This window comes from Prionailurus bengalensis, chromosome C1 (genome assembly GCF_016509475.1).
Source record: "Prionailurus bengalensis isolate Pbe53 chromosome C1, Fcat_Pben_1.1_paternal_pri, whole genome shotgun sequence".
NCBI classification, from domain to species: Eukaryota; Metazoa; Chordata; class Mammalia; order Carnivora; family Felidae; genus Prionailurus; species Prionailurus bengalensis.
In genome coordinates, this window is record NC_057345.1 from 77,347,138 (window position 1) to 77,371,188 (window position 24,051).

The 24,051-nt window shown below is 34.5% G+C and overlaps 1 protein-coding gene across 6 annotated transcripts in view; it reads right to left on the minus strand.

Moving 5' to 3' along the window:
• Positions 1 to 3,925: 3,925 nt before the first annotated feature.
• The window catches only part of ZNF644 (zinc finger protein 644), a 107,413-nt gene continuing 87,287 nt past the window's right edge, over positions 3,926 to 24,051 (minus strand). For 4 of the 6 annotated variants that reach the window (XM_043575541.1, XM_043575540.1, XM_043575539.1 and 1 more), the window contains 4 exons: positions 23,365 to 23,970; positions 21,354 to 21,476; positions 6,430 to 6,532; positions 3,926 to 5,623 (listed from right to left, as the gene is read on the minus strand). In XM_043575541.1, the coding sequence (XP_043431476.1) occupies positions 5,431 to 5,623; positions 6,430 to 6,532; positions 21,354 to 21,476; positions 23,365 to 23,970 (1,025 nt within the window). In that variant the 3' untranslated portion in view covers positions 3,926 to 5,430. The remainder of the gene's footprint in view (positions 5,624 to 6,429; positions 6,533 to 21,353; positions 21,477 to 23,364; positions 23,971 to 24,051) is intronic. The other 2 variants (XM_043575543.1, XM_043575544.1) reach the window with 1 other exon arrangement.

Consider the following 24,051-nt stretch of genomic DNA (forward strand, 5'->3'; position numbering starts at 1 on the left):
GAAACTCTTAAGAGAAGACAAGAAACCTTATGGGGTCACCCTGTAATAAAACCTTTTACTTTTGCAGAGGACACAGCGTATCTGGAAGAAATAGCTATGAAACTAAGTTGCAATTTCAATGGTCGCAGGGAACTTGTACAAAAAAAATTACATTCACAGGGTAAAACATGAACTAGGGGTGTATGGACCTTCCCATGATGTAGCTTTCATAGCCTGATTTGGGTCATCTGGTAGACCAGGAAAATATAAATCTTGAATTTGGAATTACAGTGTTACTGGTAGAACCCCTACTCATCTGGCAGAAGTAAATACTATGATACTATGATACCCTACTCTCTGGCAGAGAAAGATACTATGATACTACCCTAGGCTTCAAAATAGTTCTATTAACAGCTTCCAAATATAATATCTAGCATATTGTTAGATGTCTAGGCATGTAAGAAAACAAGATACCATGAACAAGATGCAGGGAAAACATCAGTAAGCTCAGACACGTAATTATTTGGAATTATCAGAAGAATATATAAATAACTATACAGACCACATTCAAAGAAATAACAGCCACATAGGCTACTGGAAACAATAAAAAGTGTATCCAAAAAAAGAACCAATGTAAATTCTAGATCTGAAAAATATTACAACCAAAATTAAGCCTTCAGTAAATGGGATTTAGTATACTGGAGCTTAGAAAATTAGTAAACTGGAAGATGGGTCAAAAGAAATTATTTGAAATGTAGCAAACACCAACAGAGAAAACTGAGAAGAAATGGTAAAAAACCTAGAGGACACAGTGAGAAGGATTTAAAACAGATTTGGTTGGGAGTTACAAAGGAAAGAGAGAATGAGGCGGAAGAAACAGCTGGGAGACAACAGCTAGGAAATTTCCAAAAGCCCATCAGAGATCCTAAACTTGACAATAATAAAAAAGAAATTCCCATCGGGGCGCCTGGGTGGCGCAGTCAGTTAAGCGTCCGACTTCAGCCAGGTCACGATCTCACGGTCCGTGAGTTCGAGCCCCGCGTCGGGCTCTGGGCTGATGGCTCAGAGCCTGGAGCCTGTTTCCGATTCTGTGTCTCCCTCTCTCTCTGCCCCTCCCCCGTTCATGCTCTGTCTCTCTCTGTCCCAAAAATAAATAAACGTTGAAAAAAAAAATTAAAAAAAAAAAAAAAAGAAAGAAAAAAAAATAATAAAAAAGAAATTCCCATCTAGAAATATGATAGTAAAACTTTAGAAAACTGGAGATAAAATTAAATATGTTAAAAAGGAGCCAGAACTACAGAACAGCTTATTTTAAAAGGAGCAACAGCTAAACTTGCAGGAATAATGAGATGAAACGGTGGCTTGGGACCCCTAAATAGCTTCAGGATGGGTACTGGTCACCAGAAAACCCAAAGCATGATTAAAGGATTGGAACTTTCAGCACCCCTTCTGACCCCGACCCCACCCTGGTCCCACCAACTCCTCCAGGGATGGGGAAAAGAGCTGGAGATTGAGCTAATCATCAGCATCCAATGATTAAAACAACCATACCTATGTAATGAAACTTCTATAATAACTTCTAAGCAATGGAGTTCAAAAAGCCTCCAGGTTGGTGAACACATCAAGATGCTGGGAGGCTGGTGCACTCAGAGAGGACATGGAAGTTCCATGCCACCCTCTTCCATGCATACCTTGCCCTATGCATCCCTTTCCATTTGTCTGTTTCTGAGTTACATCCTTTAAAATGAACTGGCAAAGTCAAGTATTTTCCTGAGTTCTATAAGGTTCTTCTAGCAAATCACTGAACTTGAACAGGATGTTGCAGGAACCCCCATTTATAGCCAGATTGTGAGAAGTACAAGTGAGCTGATACTTGTGACTGGCATCTGAAGTGTGGGTGTTGTGAGACTGAGCCTGAGGAGTCTGATGCTAACTCTAGGTAGTTAACGTTAGAATTGCATCAAATTCTTGGATACCCAGTTGATGTCTCAAGAATCAGAGAACTGGTTGTTTGTACTAGAAAATGCTCCAGATCTAATATTCAAAGGTTAGTCTACACAATGCACCACTCAAATTTAAAACTGAGAAAACATGGGGTGCCTGTGTGGTTCACTCAGTTAAGGGTCTGACTTGATTTCGGCTCAGGTCATGATTTCACTTTTGGGCCCACGTGGGGCTCTGTGCTGACAGCAGGAGTCTGCTCGGGATTCTATCTCTTGCAAAATAAGTAAATAAATAAGTAAATAAACATTGGAAAAAATTTGGAAAACAGTATACGTTATATAATACATAGAATCACAAGCTCACTGAAACAGTAAGAGAAAGAAATATAACAAGCTGTAAAAGTAAATGTCTTTGAGTGATTATACCAAGGTTATTTCCCCTTTTTACTGTTGCATTTTCATAATATTTCTAAAATGAGCATATATTACACTTTCTTAGTAAGGGGAAAAAGAAATCAAAGCTATTGTTTAGACTAATATGTTTTAACTGTATAGTTCCTGAGAGGTTATATGTATGTCCATAAGAAAAGTCTATCTATTAAATCACTACTGATGGGGAGTCTGGGCGGCTTAGTTGGTTGAGTGTCTGACTTTGGCTCAGGTCATGATCTCGCAGTTTATGAGTTCGAGCCCCACACTGGGCTCGCTGCTGTCAGCGCAGAGCCGGCTTCAGATCCTCTGTCCCTCTCTCTCTGCCCCTCCCCCACTTGTACTCTCAAAAATAAATAACACATTTAATAAATAAGTAAATTATTACTGAAAAACTATCATCTCCTTAACCCATAATTAAATACGTGAAATCCAAAATAGAGATATTAGCTACACCATTGTTCTAATATTCTAAAGAAGCATAGTAGAAAGTACTACTTTTAGAGAAGTTAACTTTTTTGTCTTGATGCTGTTAAATAAATAAACACTTTTCACCAGATTTTTAAAAAAAGAAAGTAAAGCTCTAATACTAAAGAAGCTCAAATATTTTAGGTAACAACAACAACAAAAAGAGTTAAAAGAAAATACGCAATACTCAATATTGAATCAGGCTATATTGTGATACCATAATTTGAGACAATATGAATTTTTTTTCTAGTAGAAGCCAAATGAAAATTATGTCTTAATTTCCTAGTTGTCAAATAATGGATAAACTTGGCTTCCTAAAGAATTTTTCAAATTTTGAAACCCAAATATCTTTACCATGAAAAATATTTTTTGTTTAATTTACTTTTTAGGAATCCCTATAGTTTACTGTTTTTAATTTGAATTACTCTGCTTAGATTGAATTCTATGTACATTAAGAAAAAGAAGTATTTATTTTAAATATAGCTTAACATAAAAATTATAATCCAGGTTTGCTTATAAAATTTGTGGTCAAACCACTTGTATTCTTACATCTTGACAGTTTGCTTAATAAGATAAAATCAGAGAACTATAAAAATGAGAGCTGAAAGAGACTCAACTCTAGTGATGCTAGTCTTCCCTTGAGGAATCCTCATTTTTTTAAATTTGTGAATTCTGCAGGCTATGTAATATGTCTTCCAATTTAAAAAAATATATTCATTTATAACTATCAATGAAACATGCTCAGTAAGAGTTGTCTCTCAGTAAGAGACAACTGGTATACACAGACTTGGTATATTTTGAGTCAGAAGTAAAGGAATCTGAAATTTTAGCTAGCCTCATCTTTACAGAGAAATACACAGTTTCTATCAGGGATTTCAAAGAACAAAAATAACTTGAAAGTACTTTCCCTCTATCTAGTACCCCAGAGATAAGGAGACCCTTGGTTGAAAATGTTCCACCTAAGCCCACTTCCTAATTTCACATATAAGGTATGTGAATAAAGTAGCCTGCTCAGTATAAACAATTTAAACAACATAAAACACAACCTCAAGTGGACTATTTCCACCAGTGATAAAAATAAGAAATGCTTCACAATATAGACGTTATAATTTTCTTTAAGTCTTTTTTTATTTAGAGATTTTTCTGGTAAGGAGATATACCATAGGAAAGCAATTCACTGGCAGTGAGGTATGTATATACTCTACCAAAATACTCCTTATTTTAACTGTTTTTAACTTTATTTACATACGAAGAAAATTATCAATGCATATCCTTGTTTCAACTATAGTATTAGCCATACTACATGAAATAAAATGAAATGGTGCTTGCATACAAAAACTGTTATTTGTAAAGGAATCTGATTGCAGGTTAAAAGAACTAATTTGTTTTTGGAAAGAGTTTAAAAGAATCACAATTTATCATGACCAAGACATCTGCACCATATTTTCCATTCCTCACAGCACATTTATTTCAGTAATTCCGTTATGTCGGTTCTTAGCATGAGCATAGTGTTACACGATTTTCGTACATATAGTCACATCCAAAACAAGTTCTAAAATTTAAATTGTAAACATTCTCATCATATGTAGAAATATTTCAATTGGTGTATTAAGTTTTGCTAACTGATCAAATTTGGGATATAAATGAGAAAGCCTATTCTAAATTGTGTAGTGAGCATTGTTCATTAATTACATTTCTACAATGTTAAATAAAGTAAGAGGCAAACCTGTCCTGTAAGCATGTCAAAATTTAAGTAAAACATTAAAAAGAAACAAATCTGTTAACAAAAGGGATGTCTTGCAATAAAGAACATTAGATTTTTTAAATCTATTATGATACAAAAATGTAAAGGGTAAATAGCATCTTTGTTGACAAAGTAGGAGGTAGCATGGATGCACCACTTTATTGTCTGAGAAATGCAACTGGAGTAAAGAATATTTCCTTACCACAAATAATTTCCAGGACTATGTACATATTTCTTTTAGAAATACTTGTTTAAACAAATCTCCCTCCACTTTTTAGTATAAAAAAAACCGTTCCATGTGATTTTAAAAAAACACTTACACATCTAGATAGAATAGTACTCTGCCCTATTTGAGTGAACAGTCTCAAACTATGAAGTACATGATATTTAATGCCCTAAGTTGAGTAAATTTAGTTTAGCGGTTCCTGGTATTATACAAAACACTAAATACATACAAACAAAATATAATATCTTATTTTTCAATGCAAGTCTTGTGGGGAATAAACAGAACTTTGATTCTGGTAACACTGCAGAAAATGTAATTTTCCAGTAAGTCTGTCTTTAAGTTATTCATGTGCAACAGTTTATTAATGACTGCTTACATGTCCTGATCTTTCATCGAGTGAACACCATTAACTGACAAAACTTAGTAAACCTTAAAAACACAGCTTCCGTCCTATATAAAATATATAGACTACTTACTGTTTGAAGTACTCAGTTTGCTCTGATGTCACTGTAATTCACTTTTCCCCATATTCCTGCTTTAGTATTTATAAACGGATAATTTAACGTGGCTTTAAAAAAAAAAGACAAAGAATTTCAAATGTACATCCAATTTAAATTTGCTATTTAAAAGGTTTCCTTGTTCTATGAAGCTGCTTCTGCCATTAGTAGAGAAAATGAAGTTTCTGTAATGGAGGCAGGCTTTTTAAGTAGTGACGTGACTTCCACCATGCCAGCTCCAGTCCGTGGAAGATTAGCGTTTACAATGTGTCGTTGTAAGTGCTTAATCCAGTCTTCCTGAACAGACAATGGTCCACGAAAGACTAGGCCACAAAACCTATAGAAGAAGTTGATAACAGTTCTCTTAACATGACCAATTCCCTTTATTTAAAACCAAGTCACATAAAATCCATACACATAGGAGGTAGAGTTTACCATAGCCTGGAGAAGCTACCATATACTGGAGCACTTGACAACAGTTTTTAAATACATACAAAGTCAAAATGATTTAATACAATATAAAACTGCCAATTCATAAGTTTAACAGCTATATTACCTCTAGTAATATTTGTAGAGGTGGGAACATTACTACTAAATTAAATTAATTAAAAGGTCTTAATGCCTATACATCTCAATACATTTAAAACAACTATAATTCCAAAATGGACCACTGTTTTCAAAAGACCCTTCCCCAATTCAGAACTCCTTAAACTGCATGAGGATGAGTATAGAAGGAGGTGGGAATGAGTTTGTATAGCTATACTTAGTTAGAAGTATGAGTGGAGAGAAAACGCATTCCCAAGAAGCAGAAACTCAAGACAATTAAGGAGAAAAAAAATCAAACCAAATCAAATTAAACCCAACAAAGCAAATAAATACCACAACAAAAAAAAGCTACTTTCATAAATCAACAGTATCACTGAGACTCTGAGATAAATATAAAAAATTTATTCATCAGTTGTTGAAATATAGTGTATTATGAGAAATACAGTGTATTATTCAGCCTGTCTCCAAAAGTTCATTTAGAACTTGATTGTTGAGAATGCACCTTCTGCCACAAATTAAAAATCCCAAATAAGTCAGCTAATATGTCTCAAAGCAAGTCTGAAGAAACTGAGCAGACTTGGCAAAATAGGCATATACCTGCATCGGAGAATGTAAACCTCGTCAGCACCATGAGGTAACGTTAGCATTTTCTTCTTACTTCCAGATCTTGACCTTGATTTCTTTTGCTTACAATCTAAGGCTAAAAAAGGGAAGAGAAAGACTTAACGTTTCTTATATATTCCAAAACATAAATACATACTTCTAGAGAGGTCAAGACCATCTAAATCAAGTTAGAAAAAGTCTACATCCTTTTGTGTACCCTGAAGCATGCACTAACTTGCAGTGGGGTCTTTAATTACAGTGATATTACCTGCATACATTCTTCTTGTACTACTTTTTCAAATAATGCTTTATCATACCAAACTAGAACTGAGAAAATGTAACTAAACTTAAAATTACTGAATTGGTCAATTATTACAATAGTAATCTTTCCTCTTATGGCCATAAGTCCATTATTTTAATATCTCATTGATCTTCCTTATTTTCAGGAAAATTATAATCTTTTACTTAATTAAGATCATGATATTAAATTTCCATTTGATTACTATTCCATTAAGTAGGTCTCACATGCTTTGAAAACCTAGTAAAAGATCATCACCAACAAATAAAAAGCTCAATGAGAAATCAATTTTAGGGCAAATACACTTTGAATTCTATTAATAGCAAATAGCTCTTAAAATTATATGCTGGCCCTATACATGAAAGGGCAAAAAAAGCTCAACTCTCAAATTTTAACTCAACCTGTATTGTATGTACAATAATATATGTTTAATTTTACTAAGAAATATAAATCCAGATTATCTCACAAAAGTTTACAAATGGACCAGAAATGTAATGCTAACTATTCTTCACATTTTTTTTCAATGTACATTATCTCCTATCTATATTTTTAAAACGTGACTAAAATGGGAAAAAAGATTTTTATATTAAAGTCGATCAAAATTGTAGTGCTGTTTTAAAAATTTTTCAATTACTTGACTTCTCCTTCAATCACTTATTCTATAAAATCTAACTTAATAAGGGGAAAAAAGGTATTTTTTATAGGGGGAATAGACAGAACGTAACATTTTATTGGTCTTTGAATACAACTACACCATTCCTTTGGACAAAGGGATGACAGTATTCCAGGGTGCTGCTGGTCAATTAGCAGGAAGAGAAGGTAAGAGTTATCTCTAGGGATCCAAGGGGAAGGGAAACAAATGTAACAGAAGAGTTACACAAATGGCTTTTCTTCTGTTAACCTGCCATGTGAAATCCCCTGGAAAAATTCTAGGTAAGAAAGAATAGGAACTGGCTATCCAATGACTCTGTGAAATGAGTTGTTCAAAGTCCAGATTCCAAAAGAATAGATGCTACTATTACAAAACCAGTAAACACAGTTCCTTACAGTCAAGTAGCAATGCTAACAGAAATGTCATATAGAAAATTAAAATCCATGAGAAGCCTAGACAAATCTCATTCAAGCCACTGGTTTCTGCTTCTTGTCACCTGCCTTTTAAAAAGTAAAATCCTGCTTGGGCCCAGAGTCTTCCTTTGCTTATGCTCAGAAGAAGAATCTAGTAAGTAAAGAACTGTAGGAAATCAAGTTAAGTATTAAAGAATGGCTAATTCAAAACTAAACAACCAAAATCTGGAATAGAAAAATCTCATTAGTTTTCTCAGTCAAGAGCCTGGCACATAGTAGAAACTCAACAAATACTCAAAGGAAAACCCAATAATTGAACCTTTGACATTTAGACAGCATATGAATGGAAATTTGTTCTACTATGCCATACAGATAGCATCCGGTAGCACACTTCTGCATCATTTGTTTAAATGAATATGTTGCTAGCAGTCATATTCTTCATTGATCAGTCTAGCTTATATGTTGAAACTAAGTTCTTCACAACCAGCAGAAAGAGTGAGGTATCAAGTGCTTTGCAAGTAGCACCTTTTTCCCCCTAGTTGCATTGGTGAACAATCTGAATTTAAATGGATTTTAAAGCAATTCATACACTAGACAGAAGTGAAGAGTTTAGGAAACTCAAAGGGCTAAGTGTTACTAGATGTCAGCTTTTCTTTCCCTATCTATAAGGTAAACCACACACAATCCCTGTCTTTGTTATGTGCAACAGAGTAAGCATTTGGTTTATCATGAGATTATAGGTAGAATCTTACTTTGATGAGCTTGCTGGTTGTCAAAATTGCCACACTGTATTCAAATTCCTTTTAAAATGTAAATAAATTACTGTAGGATACAAACAGAATGCATTATAACAATCCTTTACAAATTTGTTCACAGAATGCTAACGTTAAGGGTGTAAAGCAAATTGAGGGATAAGGGCAGAGGGTGATAGGCAAGTATGCAATACAATGTTTTATTATATATTTAGATGCTGTGGTTCTTTAAAAATGGAACTGGACATGTTTGCTTTGAGGTGTAGAAAGAATTTTGACTTTAATACAGGAAAAAGAATTTTTCTGACTTTTGATGTTATATGGACTCTAGAAACTGAGGTTCAGGCTATTTTATGAATGATCAGATCTAAATTTTAAATGAAAATGCCATAGTTTTTATAGTAATTAATATTTAAAGGAATTATGACTTCAGAAAGGACAACTCTCCCAGCATATGACAGAATCTCCATTACCCAGTGTTCTAAGTAAGTTCAGAGAACACATGCACTGAGCATCCCTTGGAAAACTTGTCCATAAAGTAAGTATATTAAAAAACCTAGGGCCTTTGGTAATTATACCTAAATACCTTGGTGTCTTAATATCTCCATGATCACTTTTACTCTTGTTTTTTCAAAAATTTATATTTGAGAGGGAGACAGCGCGAGTGGGAGAGGGGCAGAGAGAGAGGGAGGCACAGAATCCAAAGCAGGCTCCAGACTCTGAGTTGTCAGCACAGAGCTGGACACAAGGCTCGAACTCACAAACCATGAGATCATGACCTGAGCCAAAATCAGACGCTTAACCGAATGAGCCACCCAGATGCCCCTCCATGATCACTTTTAAATTTCTTATCCCTTGAAATGTCACTTATTTATCTTAGATGATAAAACATGAATACATTTTACAGGAATAGTTTTTTCTAATACCAACATCCAAACTTCACACCTGCATTACAGCCCAAACATTTTAGAAAAATCTGCAAAAAAAAAAAAAAATGAGTATTTAACATATTAATATGCACACAAAAGGGACACCCATATGGTATTCTCTACATGAAAAAGATGATTTACACAAAATGTTCCACTAAATGAAATAGATGATGTACAAACATATCTATTACACAAATGTTCTCATTCAACAGTTTTTATTATATCTAGAGGGAAAAGCAGTTTTATTCTGGACTGTACCAGGAGTCACTGGAACATTAAAACACAACACTAACACATTCAGTTTTAGTATAATGGGGCTTATCAATATTTGTGATAAATAGTCAAAAGTTTAACAAAGTTATTTACATTAATAATCTGCCAAATACATAAACTTACACAAAGTTTTTCTTTGTAATAGGATTTAAATTTTTTTTAATGTTTATTTATTATTGAGAGACAGAGACAGAGTATGAGCATGGGAGGGGCAGAGAGAGGGGAGACACAGAATCCGAAGCAGGCTCCAGGCTCTGAACTGTCTGCACAGAGCCCGACATGGGGCTCGAACCCACAAACCATGAGATTATAACCTGAGCCAAAGTCAGATGCCCAACCGACTGAGCCACCCAGGCACCCCTGTAATAGGATTTTATGTGTGTACTTACTTGTTAGTGTCAAAAAATAAAAACACAAACACTTTTATCTCTTCCAAAGTATTTTAAATCTAACATTGTTTCTGTACTTGAAATGTATTTACACAAAATACTACATTGGTTTTAGAAATTCTTAATTTTCTTCTCTTGAGTAAAACTGCATCTTCAGAAAGGAACAAATTCAGTCATTCAAACCTTCCTAAGGTTCCTATTCAGGGTGGTAAAAATTGTTTAAGTGATTGATTTTAACCAGAAAACTGTTAAAAACACCTTTGCAGTTATCTGATTTATAAAGGATCTAATTTGCTACTGGGAGTATTTAACTTACTTGTAAAGAGAGTGAATTATACTGTAAGGCCATATACAAAGTTTTAGAATATACCTTTCAGTATATAACAGAACAGCTGTTTGATCAAATAGGAATGAAAGAGAAATACAATAGATTTATGAACCCTCAAAAAGAACACCAAACTGCTATGCTACAAAATATAACAACAACAGCAACAATAGCAACAACAGCAACAACAACAACAACAGTGTGTCTAAAGCACTAAACCAAATCAGTGAGAAACAAATTAATAAATAACACAAGAGATACAAATTCAAGTTTGTTTTCTTGAGCATTATTTAGTTTTATACCCAGAAGAAAAAGAATTTACTTTAGGCTCTAACATTAAGGCTCTAACATTATTAAGTAAGTACTTTTGCCCTTTCCACCTTACTGCCCATTAAATACAATTGTTTCAATGAATTTCATGTTCTTTTTAGTTCACTACACAAATGATCTCAAAAAATGAGGATTTATTTCTTAGAAACATCTGAAGTTCAGTGTGGTAAAGGAGCACATTATAACTAAACTAAATTAACATTCACCTCCAAAATATTTTCATTTGCAATCATCCTCCCCTGCCCGTTTATTTAAAAGTCCCATTTCATCAGTTTTGCTCCTAACTGGTTGTTGGTATCTCTGGGGTAAAGTGAAACTTAATATAATGGCCAGGCTATACCTATCCAAAATAAGAGGTATGGTATAGCCCTACTAGAGGGAAGAAAAATTTCTTCTCCATCTAGTTGGTCTGTATAAGATGGGTAGGCAATAGCAGCTATGAGCTCATTCAGGAAGACAGGAGGGATAAAAAAAGACATAAATAGTTTAAATCATCATTCTACCACCATTAACACACTGGTAGTGGAGGAGGTAGGTAATGGCAGTGGAGAGGTGGGAGGAGAATGCATATGCCTGTCCCAAGGGATACACAAGTGTGAGCTGATAAACTCAATGCTAGTTGCCGTCATTAATCTTTCACAGTTCGTAAGTCCCAAGCACATAACAGACTGTGCAAAGAACATTTTCTTTCCCTCAGTCCCAACTGAAAAAGGAACATAGCATTTTGGGGGGGGGGGGGGGGAAGAATCGGGGAAGAAACCTGTTACCTTGGATAAAGTAGGGATGGGGGATAGAGAGAGCCAAATTCTTATTTCTTCAGTGTACACTCTTATCTTTGCATAAAGTACCTACAAAACAGCCTTCATGGGTATATGACTTGAGCAGTCACAAAGCAACCCACACTCAGTTTAACGCTCTTGTCGTATACAGTCTTAAAATTCTTAATTTTTTAACACAAGGCGCTACATCTGCATTTTGCACGGGACCCTACAAATTGTGTAACCAGTTCTGGGTCCTGAGTACCTACCACTCTAAATGAGAAAGGCAGCCCTCAGCTCCACTTCTTAATATCTTGGCTCATAAAAAAAAATAGCTATTAAGAGAAGAATTGTTAAATCTTACTCTCTACAACCCATTAAAATGGAAAAGGACTTCCCTACTCCCAATACCAATTTTTTTGTTTTTAGGTGTACTGCCATCATCAAACCAATCATTATTCCCAAGATACATATAAAGCAGTTTAAGTGGTTTATTTTTATGAAAAGCAATGTTCCCCTTCTAATCAGAATTAAGCATATAGATAAGATATACAATTAGCAACCTCTGAAGTGTATTTTCACCATTATTTTCTCCTGACATTTTCCCTCCAAAATTGGATATTTTTTCAGTACTCTAAGTTACTTTCACCAATTTTTAGAGTTTCCATTCTCAATGACTAAAAACAGTAACTAACATAGAATCACAGAACAATCATAGCAAAGTTAATTAGATCCTGCATGATTTAACATTTTGCCTAGAAGAGGATGGAATGCAAAAATACTTGAAAAGCAGATTTCCTTTGCTTTAAGTATGAGGTTTATTGCTTAAAGTATTAGTCTAGAAAAGGTAGGTACCTTGAGTTTGCCCTACAAATTAAGAGGTATATTAAGGGCAGCAATAGCCAGGCATCTATGTTTGGCCCAGAGAATGAGTGCAAGCAAATGAAGATAGCCTTTATTTAAACTTGGGTCTACTTGGAAGAAAAAAAGTATATTCAACTTGTAGAAGTCTCTGCTATTTCAAAGTAGAGGGGATATTAGTAAAAGAATATTTTGAGTACTATGTCCCTAAAACATAAAGGGAAAAGCTATACCTAAGTATGATACTTTATCACAGATTTCTATAAATAGAGAAACTGCAGGCATACAAGTTTTTCTAGCATGTCAAAAGTTACACACTAACAATACTCTGGCTACGAGTAGCTTACTAGTCAGTTAGGAGTTAAAGATAGCAAATTTATTATTTCTCTGTGGCAACAGGTAAAGAAAAAAACATTTAAAATTCCTCCTTAACGTGGGTTGAACTTGCATGCTGTTTTACTAAAGCCAAATAGGCACTTACCAACACTGACCACTTTCCTAAGACTAAGACACACCTGAAATTGGAATAGACATTAAAATACATAACTAATCTGCTATAAATCACTTTTGTTTAGAATTATTTGAATATAGCCACACTCCCTGACATCTGAAAGTCTCAGTATTTCCAAAATATCATTTCATATTTAGTAGGAGTAATTAACTGCTTCTGACTATAAAGTAAATTAGGTAAGGAATCTACCTTACTTTAATATTGCCACTAAATTATTTTCAACATAATCATGTTCAACTTACATAGGGCACACAATAATTATAATGGTAAATCTAAAGGTCACAAACACACAAACCCCAACAGATCTCTGATTCAGTTTTCTTATAATTTTCACATGTTTACACATTCCAGCCAAAATCCAAACTAAAATCATACATGGTGCTAACCAGGTATCCTCTACTTTGAGTTAACTTCCAGCTAAGGCCACAATTAAACAGACGCTCTAAACACTGCAGAGCAAGAATTAACCTTATCCCTTACATCCCAGACACAACAAAGAAATAGTGAGACCTATTTTTTCCAGTTCTTAGACACATGAGGGACCAGCAGAGTCTCCACAAGTCATCCTCTCACCTTAACCTCCAAAAGAGAGAGTCTGTGTATTGTTTTACTATTTCTATAAAGCCATTTAATGCTGATTACCTACATTCAGCTCTGCCTAGAACATGCCCTGTTACTCTAAGGTCTAACTATATCTTAACCCAGATTATAAACAGCATTAAAAAATTCATGTTAGAATGGAAATCATAACGAACACAAAAGATTATAACAAAGTTATGATATAAAGATATTAGACATGTTAAAAAATCCCAAAACATAACAGTCCAGGTTAGTTCAATTGTTAAAAAGATCAAAACAAGATATAAAAAGCAAAACTCAGAAAATTAGTAACAGCACCAATAGGAATGGTAGGGGGACTCGTTAGGATTTTTATGAAAAACAAGTGGCTGGACAAAAAAGATTATCAATCAAGGAGAATCCTAAAATTTATAACTAATGACATCTAAAGAGGGCATCGTAAAATGTAAATATTTTGTGCTACAAGGGTACAACATTTTTCGGGGTTCCATTTTCCTAACCACAAACTTAACCGATTCAGTACGTGTGGTTATTTGCTTTATTACAGTGGATAGCTGGATGATTAGGTGTTGCTGGATGAGTAATGAAGCCTAACCTTTTAGGAAACCCCCCACCGCAGCAGATTCATTAACTGTTTTAGTACAACCATCCTCCTAGTAACAAGATTTAAAACCTAAGCCATTTCTGTCTCTGTCCTCTTCTTCTACTTCTAATTAATCTGCCAAGTTCTGCTTACTTTACTTCCATAGTATTATCTGTGCATCTATTATCTTTCCTTTACATTCCTATTGTCATTGTCCTGGTTCAAGACTCCTAAAATGACCTCACTTATAATTTCTCCACCTCCCCACCAAATCCTTTAACGTTTCTCAAATTCTTAAAAAAAAAAAAAAAAAAAAAAAAAAAAAAAGAACAAAAACAAAAACAAAAAAAATCCTCCCTTGTTCCTCATTACAAAGCTAATTCCATCACCATAAGATTGGCATTCCATGTCCTTTACCTGTTCACCTCTACTCCTGTTATCTCCTACTTCTAAGTATTTGCAATAAACTTCCACACTGTCCCAAGCTGCTCCCTCCTATAGGTATGCTCCTTCCCTACCCCTAACCCCATTTCCATTTCAATTAGCTATCCTCAGGGTCCAAATCAAATGTGACTTCCTAAAACCTTGCTGAGTCTTGGTCTAGCCAAAAGTACCAATGGCACTTACGATTTGCCTTGTATTAAAGTTATATATTATGTGGTTCTACTCTAAGATGCAATTTATCTCTGCAGTAGTTACCACAATGCATAAACCACAGCATGAGCTAAAAGAACTGCTTGTTGAATTACTGAATCAATCAATTTTTTGTATTGTGGGCAAATGGCCAATCAATTTTTCGTATTGTGGGCAAATGGCCAATCAATTTTTCGTATTGTGGGCAAATAGCCCATTTCTTGTTGGCATAATAAAACACTTAGTATCCATAAGGATGACACTTATGTACTCAAATGGTTAAATTATACTCAGTCTACAGTTTCACAAGGCAGAAATAAGAACAACATTTTAGAAACATAACCATCAAAATGGTTAGGGTAAAATCAAGTTTGATACTAGTCTTCAATTACCTGGAAAATTTACTCAACTTGAACAATTTATTACTGTGCTAATCCCAAATAACGATACATTACTGTGCACATAAATATGTACAGATACAGACTTTTAATGAAGAATGGTACTACAGAGATAAGTTATAACCAAGAAAACACAGAAACCCATCTGTCTGACCACATTATTCCCTTATTTAAAAAAATTCTTCAATGATTTCCTAAATTTTTTAGCAAGCATCCAAAAGTATCAACCTTACCTTTCTGACATTACCATTTTCCCAAACACCCGCAACTGAATCTTTCAGTACCTCTTGAACTCGAAATTTCATCCCTTCGTGCCTAGACTACATTCTTTTCTCTACCGAGAACGTTCCACTTTGTCTCTTCTTCCTAAAACTACCCATCCTTCAAGCTCAGGGTCTAGCTGAAACCTTATAAAGTTTTTCCACCATAATAGTACCTTTGTACCTATCCCACAGGATCCTAAGTATGTTTATGCAGCTGAAGCGCAGTCTTTACAGCCTCTAGCACCGTCCTGGTATGATCAAAGAACTAAAAATTTTGTTGAATGAATGAAAATTTTCTTTGACTACTAGGTTTTACTTTCTCTCACTTCAAACATAATGACAAGAAACATATGTGCATGAACTATTCTCATTTTCCCCTTTTTCCTTCTTTTTGAGGCTCTATTTAGTAACGAGACAAATTATAATGGCAGCAGGAAAAAAGGACCCAACTTAATTCCCAGCTCCCCTCAAAAGAAGGTCTAGACTAAAATAAACACCTTTATCTCCTACAGCACTTAATACTTATTTCCATTTACTTGTATACTATCTCGCATAGGTCTCTAACTTTGATAGTTTTGTATGTGTTGCAATAATGCTTTCCTAAGTTCTTTGATGACAGGGACATGTTTCATGCTTCCCAGGTATCTTCCAGATAGCCTACTCTGGAGTAATTATCAAGGTATTTGCTTTAACTAGAAGCTAGTTTGCTCCTTTAAAGTTTAATCATAATAAGAAGATACAAATGTTCTCTTTGTACTCTTTCAGCCTCAATGCATCACTATAAGAGCATGCAATTTCCTCAAGATGCAACATTACAAAAATGTTTTAAAAGACACTGCAGAGACACTCATGAAAAGACAAGTAATTTAATGCATCTTGAGAGGCTTTCACAATACTATTTTTTTCTTTCCACCGCAGGAGAAAAGTGTTCCTATAGCACATTCCACAATATAAGAATTACTTTTCTGGTGGCTTATACACCCGCTCAGCACCTGGCACTGTGTTACACATTCATTAGCACTTGTTGTTGCAGGCCTCTGTGGCCAATTAGATCATTAAAGCTGAAAACAGGCAAAAGATCCTATTAAGTAACATGCAATCTACTATTCTATTTAAAAGTGGGTGGTATGAAAAAGAAAACACTGACTTTACTAAAAAAAGAATGTAGACATATTGCACTGGTAGTATTGACTGAAAGACTCTAGTGCCAAGTTTTTAAGTTCTCTTTTTCTCACTGGAAAAGTTATGCATTAATTATGATGGTGGTGAGTCTGTTGGTGTAGAATAGTAATAATTTTACTACTGCTTTACTTCTAAAATGCTTCACGGAAGTGTTCTGAAGATAATGAAATGAAACCCCTTCCCCAAATACATTTGCATATAAAAATGTTTTTCTTGCATTACTTTTTTAAATAACTAGGAATCTCTAATTTACTTTAAATATTACAGGTCAGCATTTTATTTAAAAAATATGATCTACTGATAAACACCTGAATACAGTGAGTAAAATAATTTTACATGCTGCCACAGAAGTAGTATTATGATTTCTAACATGTTACTATTGTTGATTCTGGTCAATACCAGTCCCTAAGCAAAAGAGTCACTTGAGGGGAGTGTTTCCAATCTGTGGGAAGTAACTTCTTGGTAAGTAGTAAATCAATTTACTGGGTCATGACCAGCATTATTTTTAATGAAAAAGAATAAAATAGAAATTATTAGAGTACATCACAATCACTTCAGGTGAGTAATGAGTGAGACCAAGTGAGTATGTGTATTAATGTGCATTTGTATTACAGGGTCAAGATGTAAAATGGAATTCCAATAAAAATGCTGAACACCACTGTTATTCTTTCTGCTTTTTAAGAGATAACATGGCTCTGCACCACTGTGCACCATTGGGCAAACATGCTTTCCTCTTAACTGATACATTTCCTTTCACAACAACCTACTCGGACTTTAATTATTTCCCCTTTCTTCACCTGTTGGAATTCACTTGCTTTGACCTCAAAATATTTTTCTTTTTTGGTTCCTAACTGCAGATTAAGTTGATAGAATATACTCTGCCTTAAATAATTTTAAATATTTTAGAAATTTTAATAACCAAGGTACCATATAACTTATCGTCCAATCCAGGACACCTATGAAAGAGGCACTTGTCTATTACTCGGCCGCTACAAAAGGGCTAACCCAGTCAGTACAGTTGCTCTATTAATAACTTAGTGATACTGTGTTTTTAATACTGCCAGTATAAAAAGGGCATCACTTAATTTAAATATTATTAAACACAAAAAAGTCAATAGTAAAATTAGAAGTCCAAAAGCATTTAATACGAACTACATGAAATTTCTGATTTTTAATGAAAATTATGCAATGTTCTTATTATTAGACTATGTAAAGAATTACCCAGGAAAAAGTCTGTATGACCACATAAAAAGTTAACCTAAAGAGAATAAATCTTGAAAAAGAAGTCTACCAATAGTGCAGTCTATGTTAACTATAATAAATTCTTAATAGGTATGCCTTAAAAAATAATAAGTATGCCTTGAATTTACAATACAGAATATAAAGTAAATCCTTTGGCACTAGCTTCTTTAGACAAAAATTCATTTTAAAAAAGGTAAAAAAAAAGTTTCATAAATGAGCATCTACCATGGAAGGCACATGGAAATTATTAAACAATTATTGGAACCTGCCCAATGGATGACAAACTGGGTCAGTTCTGGGCAAAATTTTAATCTGTGAAGTTTATTCTTTTTTGTCAACTGAACTCTGTCCCAGGTATGGCTACCCTTCTATGTCTTTAATTCCAAGCTTTCCTATTTTATTATTCATCATTTCCTTTTACTAAAGTTAGGAAGCATGTTGTTTATTTAATTAATTTATTTATTTATGTTTGTGACCATATACATTAGTTTTGGTGTTACACAGTTCTGGCATATTAAGCATTTTCTAACTCTTAGGGCTTAGATTTCTTAGATTTCCTGATTCCCAGTTCTGTCTGCTTCATTTTTATTTTGTCATCTCCCCTTTCTCAGCTTTCTGCTAGAGGAAGTGTCCACAGATGATAACCTTTAGGGGATATACCTAAATACAGAAACATATATATAGAAAACTTTTTATCTGTGGATGAAATAAGTGCATGTTTCTGGGATGGGGTCCACAGCTTTCATAAGACAGCTATTTGGGGAAGCAGAGGAGTATTCTTTTGGGTCTATTCAGGCTAGCTAGAATATTTCTCTCCCTCCAAAGACCACTAGTTCTCACAGAAGAGGCCAGGAGCCGGTGTCTTCTAAGGAAGCTTTGGGGTTTATTTGGGGTTTATCATAACCAAGCCGGCCTTTAGCATACTGTAGGGATACCTAAGCTTTTTCTTCAAGAGTAGGCCACATAAATAAAATCCACATGAATGAAGACTACTTGAATTAAGAACATGGGTACCGGACATTCTTATGGAGGCTTTAGTCCTACCTATTTTCCTTTTACATTGCTTCAGTCTTGTGATATACTTAGATTAAGGTAAAGATTTTTTCAAATGATTCTGTACTTTTTTCATGAAAACAACATCTACCTATTTTTGAGAAGTAATGCTTGTTACTCATATGAACTGATGAATCTCTTACAATAACCTGGTGGAACCCTCCAGAAACTACAGGTTGGGACCACTGACTTACACCACTGCAACTGATACGGAGGAAGAAAACAGGCATGTGGACTTTATAAATATAATACAGAATGTTTCATTTGGAAAACAAAAAATAAGAAAGCTTATTAAAAAAACTTTGTAGTTGGCATGAGCAAGCAGCAAAGACATCTTCTGTATAGCTCTACTGGTCAAGAAGCTTCCAAAAACGCGGGGGGATGTTTCAGAATTTCTAAGAAAAGGTGCATGAGTTTTTTATTTTTGTTAAAAGTGGTTATGTGCTGTGGAAAATACCACCCTAAGACTTTCTTCAGCTTTTCATTTCCCTTCTCTTTGCCTTAGGACTGCCAAACACACACCTTTTATTTTCTAACTCTTCTGACATTTTGGTTAGTATTTAATGATATTTAAAAAGTAATGTTTTCTTTTTTTTCTTGATGACCAAAGAAATCTATCCCCATTCATCCTATATGAACTTTTTCTTTAATAATGAAATTGTTTAGACAATAAAGTGTTCATTAGAATGCACCCCTGGTCAGTGGAGGGCTACAATTAGTTATTTATAAAGAATTAATCCTATGTTTTAAAAGATTTTCAGACGAAATAAAAGCATTTTTTAATGGCCTACAAAACCTGTACTGGAGAGATGCGCCTCACTGAATATTTGCAATTATCTGTCTGAATTGTCAGACTGAAATATTTTTTAAAGTCCTCGAAAATCTAATCCAGGCCTGTTTCTTGGGTCCTTGGCTCTTTGTAAGACTCATTTATTCAGTCTTCACCAGAATGCTCCCCACTTTAAACCTAACCTCTTTTAGGATTTTCAACGGCTTTTGTTCTGTATGTGGCAGACCATCGTGATTAAAAACAAAAGTCTAGGATAAGAAATCCTTGATTTTTCCACTCTGCTATTAATAACTACATAAATCTGGGTAACTTCACCTTAAGTCTTGACTTGTCTAAGACCTAGTGTTCTGTAAAACTGAGAGAATTACTGCACTTACAACTCATATGGCAGTGTGAAGGTTAAATGTTACGCAATTCGGCTGCACAGCACAGAGCCTGACACATAGTAAGTGTACAGTGAACGTCAGTGACTGTGGTAGCAATAATTATGAAGTTCTGTTTCTACAGTCTTTTATTTTCACTGCCTCCCTGCCGCTAATGTCTGCAATCCCCTTTCAAGCCTGATGAAGGTAGGAGTAATATTATAAAAACTAAAACCTCACCGTAGGAGGTTACTAATCCAGTAAAGTAAAACTCACTCTATTCTTCTTTTAATGCAGTCAACAGTCATCCCTGCTCATTTGTATATCAAGTCAAAGGATAAAGCAAAGAAGCAGAAGAAAGACATTAGTATGAATACAAGTGTTTCTTTGGTAGCAAGAACATATTGGATGTAAGCCAAGGGAAGACATGAGGAAGAACAAAAAAGTTGGGAAAACAGCAACTAGAAGGAAGCAGAAGGCAGTGATCTAAAAGAGCAAGAGAAATAAAAAGACTGGAAGGAGAGTTTTAGGCAAAAGGATTTATGTAGATATATTTAGAAAAGAGTATATTTTAAGACATGAGAGAAATGGGATTTGCTAAAGCAGGGTAGCTTGAAAGGCTACAAATGAAAAGAGCAAGGCGTTTTGTAGGGTAAGAAGCAGTATTACATATGAGTAAGCTAATACAATTTTTCACAGGCTGGCAATATGAAGAGTATCTGCAAGGCTGGGCTAACCAACCAAAAATAACACAGAAATGTGCATGTTGAGATTTATGTGTTGGCTGTATTTATTAATCCTAAACATAGTTTAGGAGTATTAAAAGAAAAATCTATTCAGTTGTCAACATGGGCCATTTTTAAGGCTTATCCCTTTAAAGATGTGATCTACAGACTAATGAAAACTCCTTAGTTTTAAGGTACATATTTGAAATTTCACAATAATTTTCTTTCCTAATAAAGCATTTCGTTAGGCTAGAACTACAATCCTTTTTACTAAAGAGAGGTTGCCTTACTGGAATCTACTCACAAAAATAAATTTAAAAATCAAAAAATAGTGTAATTTAAAAATCAATGGGAATTAGGCAGACTCAAAAGTCCCACACTTCTATTGGGTTATTTATTTATTTTTCCCAAATCAAGTCAATAGAAGCCAAATGAAAAAGAAGAACTTGCTTAAAATGGTATCTAACAGTTTACAAGTTGCTGAAATTTAATGTATATTCAGACTCAACTGTGCTTACCAAAGAAAGCTATAAATATCATCTGAATTAGCACCAGTCTGGTGGGAAAAAAAGTGTACTGAATCAAGCAGACTTGCTGTGTTATCTGTTCAAACATACCTGTACCAGTCAAAAGTCCAGCACTCTTCTTTCGTGCATAAGCGCGTAAGTGGTTGGACAGGCTAACAGCACTTGTAAACGTCGTATTGCAATGCACACATGTTCTAAGCTTCACAGGCATACCTATCATTCAAAAGAAAACTATAATCCAGTTCTCACTTCAAAAAGTGAAATTTTCTTAGCTAAAAGCGTGAAGAAAAGTACCACAATAAAGATGGTTTAAAAAACGTTCATTGAATTAGCTTAACTTAAAATAAGGAGGGGGGGGGGTTAAGTTAAATGTTATTAGTTTGTAGTTAGTATTTAGAGCCAACCCATGCTCTTTGGAAAGGTGGAAGAGGAGTGCCTTGAACCTCTAAGCTCCTCTGGATTTAACACCTATTATCACTTTCTTGCAGATTTCTGTGTTACGCAGATCATTTCCTAAACCTAAATACAATCCTGTGATTTGAAGAGCACTGTTCAGTTGAGAAGTTTCAAAGCTTGCAACTTACCAATACAAAGAATTAAAAAGTCTAGTTGACAAAGTGGTAATTAAAGTGTTTTACCCACAAAACCGTAAAAGGCTCAATACTAAATTAGGCTTTCTGATGAAGGCTGGGAGAAAAGGTGGTAAAACACACCACTGAGCAGCTGTTAGACACAACATTTTATTCAGGGCATTTTATGTTCATTACTCTGAATGCGCAATCAATAATGAAAGTTAATGATTTGAAGTTTTTTGCTAAAATCTTTGTGCTAAATAAATGATCAACAAGCTAACATCTTAATCATCACAGGAAAGAAAACATGTTGAAAACAATAAGAAACTCCTAACTTCTAAGACAATTCTCACTCCCCCAACTCGTGTCAGTTGGTTTCTTCAACATGAGCTATGATAGCCACAAATACGGTTTCCATCTCTCAAGTGTACTACACCTCAGTCAACACAGCTGACACACCTTTCTTACATTTTCTTCTTCTGAAAAATGTTCAAAATTTGATTTTGAAAGACTCTCTTCGTACAAAAGAACCGTATTAACCAGAAATTCATACAGGACCATTTTTCAGACCACTTACAACACAAGGTAATCTTTCCTTAAATCAAAACTGCAAACAAATATCTGGGCTGTCCCAAGTAAACAAATCAACATTATAGTAATTGTATTCATTATTAACCCACTGACCAGTTACTTTTACCTCAGACACGTTCAACTCAGGGCTAAAATTACGAGACCACAAAGTTAATCAATCATCGACATTCTTAACCTCCAAAAGAAACCGACAAAGACACTTAAAATTTCTCTAATCTAAAAGTATAAACCAGACTTAGCAATAACAAATATAGTTAGGCTATTTTATCTGCTACATCATTTGCCAATACAAACTGTTCTTTTGAAAAGGAAAAACTATTGGTGCACAAGCACTAACCTCAACATCTGTTCTGTTCCATTAGACCACCGCTGCAAAACCCCAAACAAATATTTTATACTCACAACAGTTCTCCAAAACCGAACTATCCCACAATACAACGAGGAACTGGAGGAGAAGTTTCTTTGGGTTAATCACAACACACAACAGACACCAATCCATTTTTGTTTGTTTGTTTGACCTAAGCAGAAGGAAAACCAATAGCTAAATCTTGAAACCATTATAATCTTGGAGCACTGGCAAATAGAGAACAGGTTTGCCATTCCAGTAATGCTATGCTTCTGAACAACGTCAACCTCCCATCCATAGGACCATTCCCCAGCCATAGCAGATTTTATTTTTACAGATCAGCTTTTTGGTTTTTATTTTGTTTTTTTGTTCTCACCTTACATTCTGACCAAGAAATGAGGCACAGAGAATTCAGTGCTGATGAGCATCAACTGATGATTTATATAGAAATGACAGTATAACCAATCTCTGCTCTGCAAAAAAAGCAGCTTAAGTAAAAACATTCTAAGAAGTATTTCCTACAAATATTCCATAAAAGTAAGCATAATTAAACTGTTTAAATTATACACAATAGTCATAAACATCCTCTTACCTGAGTGCATAGTCAAGTCCATTCTTTGTGGCTGATACATCAACGGACTGTCTTCACTTAATGGAAGAACACACTTCTGAACAAATCTCTTTCTTGCAGTTTGATTATGAATTTTTTGAGGAGAAATAGCAGAATTCCTTTCTTCTCCCATCCTTTTATTTTTAAGTAGTTCTATCAGTGTAAGAGACTGATTCTTTTTTCCACTGGGCAGTTCTGGTTTTGTTTCATCATATTCATTTAAGAAACTCAGCCCTTCCTCTTCTGATGCAGACACTGATAAAGCTTCAGTCTTTAGGCCATTACGGTATGCTTCAAGAGGTATAACATTTTGAGATAGAAAGTCATCACTTGATGCAAGTTTTTGAGCTACAAATGGTCTGGGAATAATACGACGACTGTTCAATGCTTTTAAGATTTTTTCATATTTTTCTTCATTTTGCATCATTTCATTCAAAACACAGATTGGAGATTTATGAGCATCCCATTTGGTCTTTCCAAGTCTTTTCAGATGGCCTCTAACATGATTCGATAATCCAATTTTAGTATCAAACCAACCACCACAGAGCTGACAAGTGTGTTCAGAAGTGGTTTCAGACTTCTCTATAGCTAAAAAAAAATTTTTTAAGAGTAACATCAGAATTTTTTGTAAAGTGATCATCTTAAAGCCAATTAACTCTGAAAAATAAA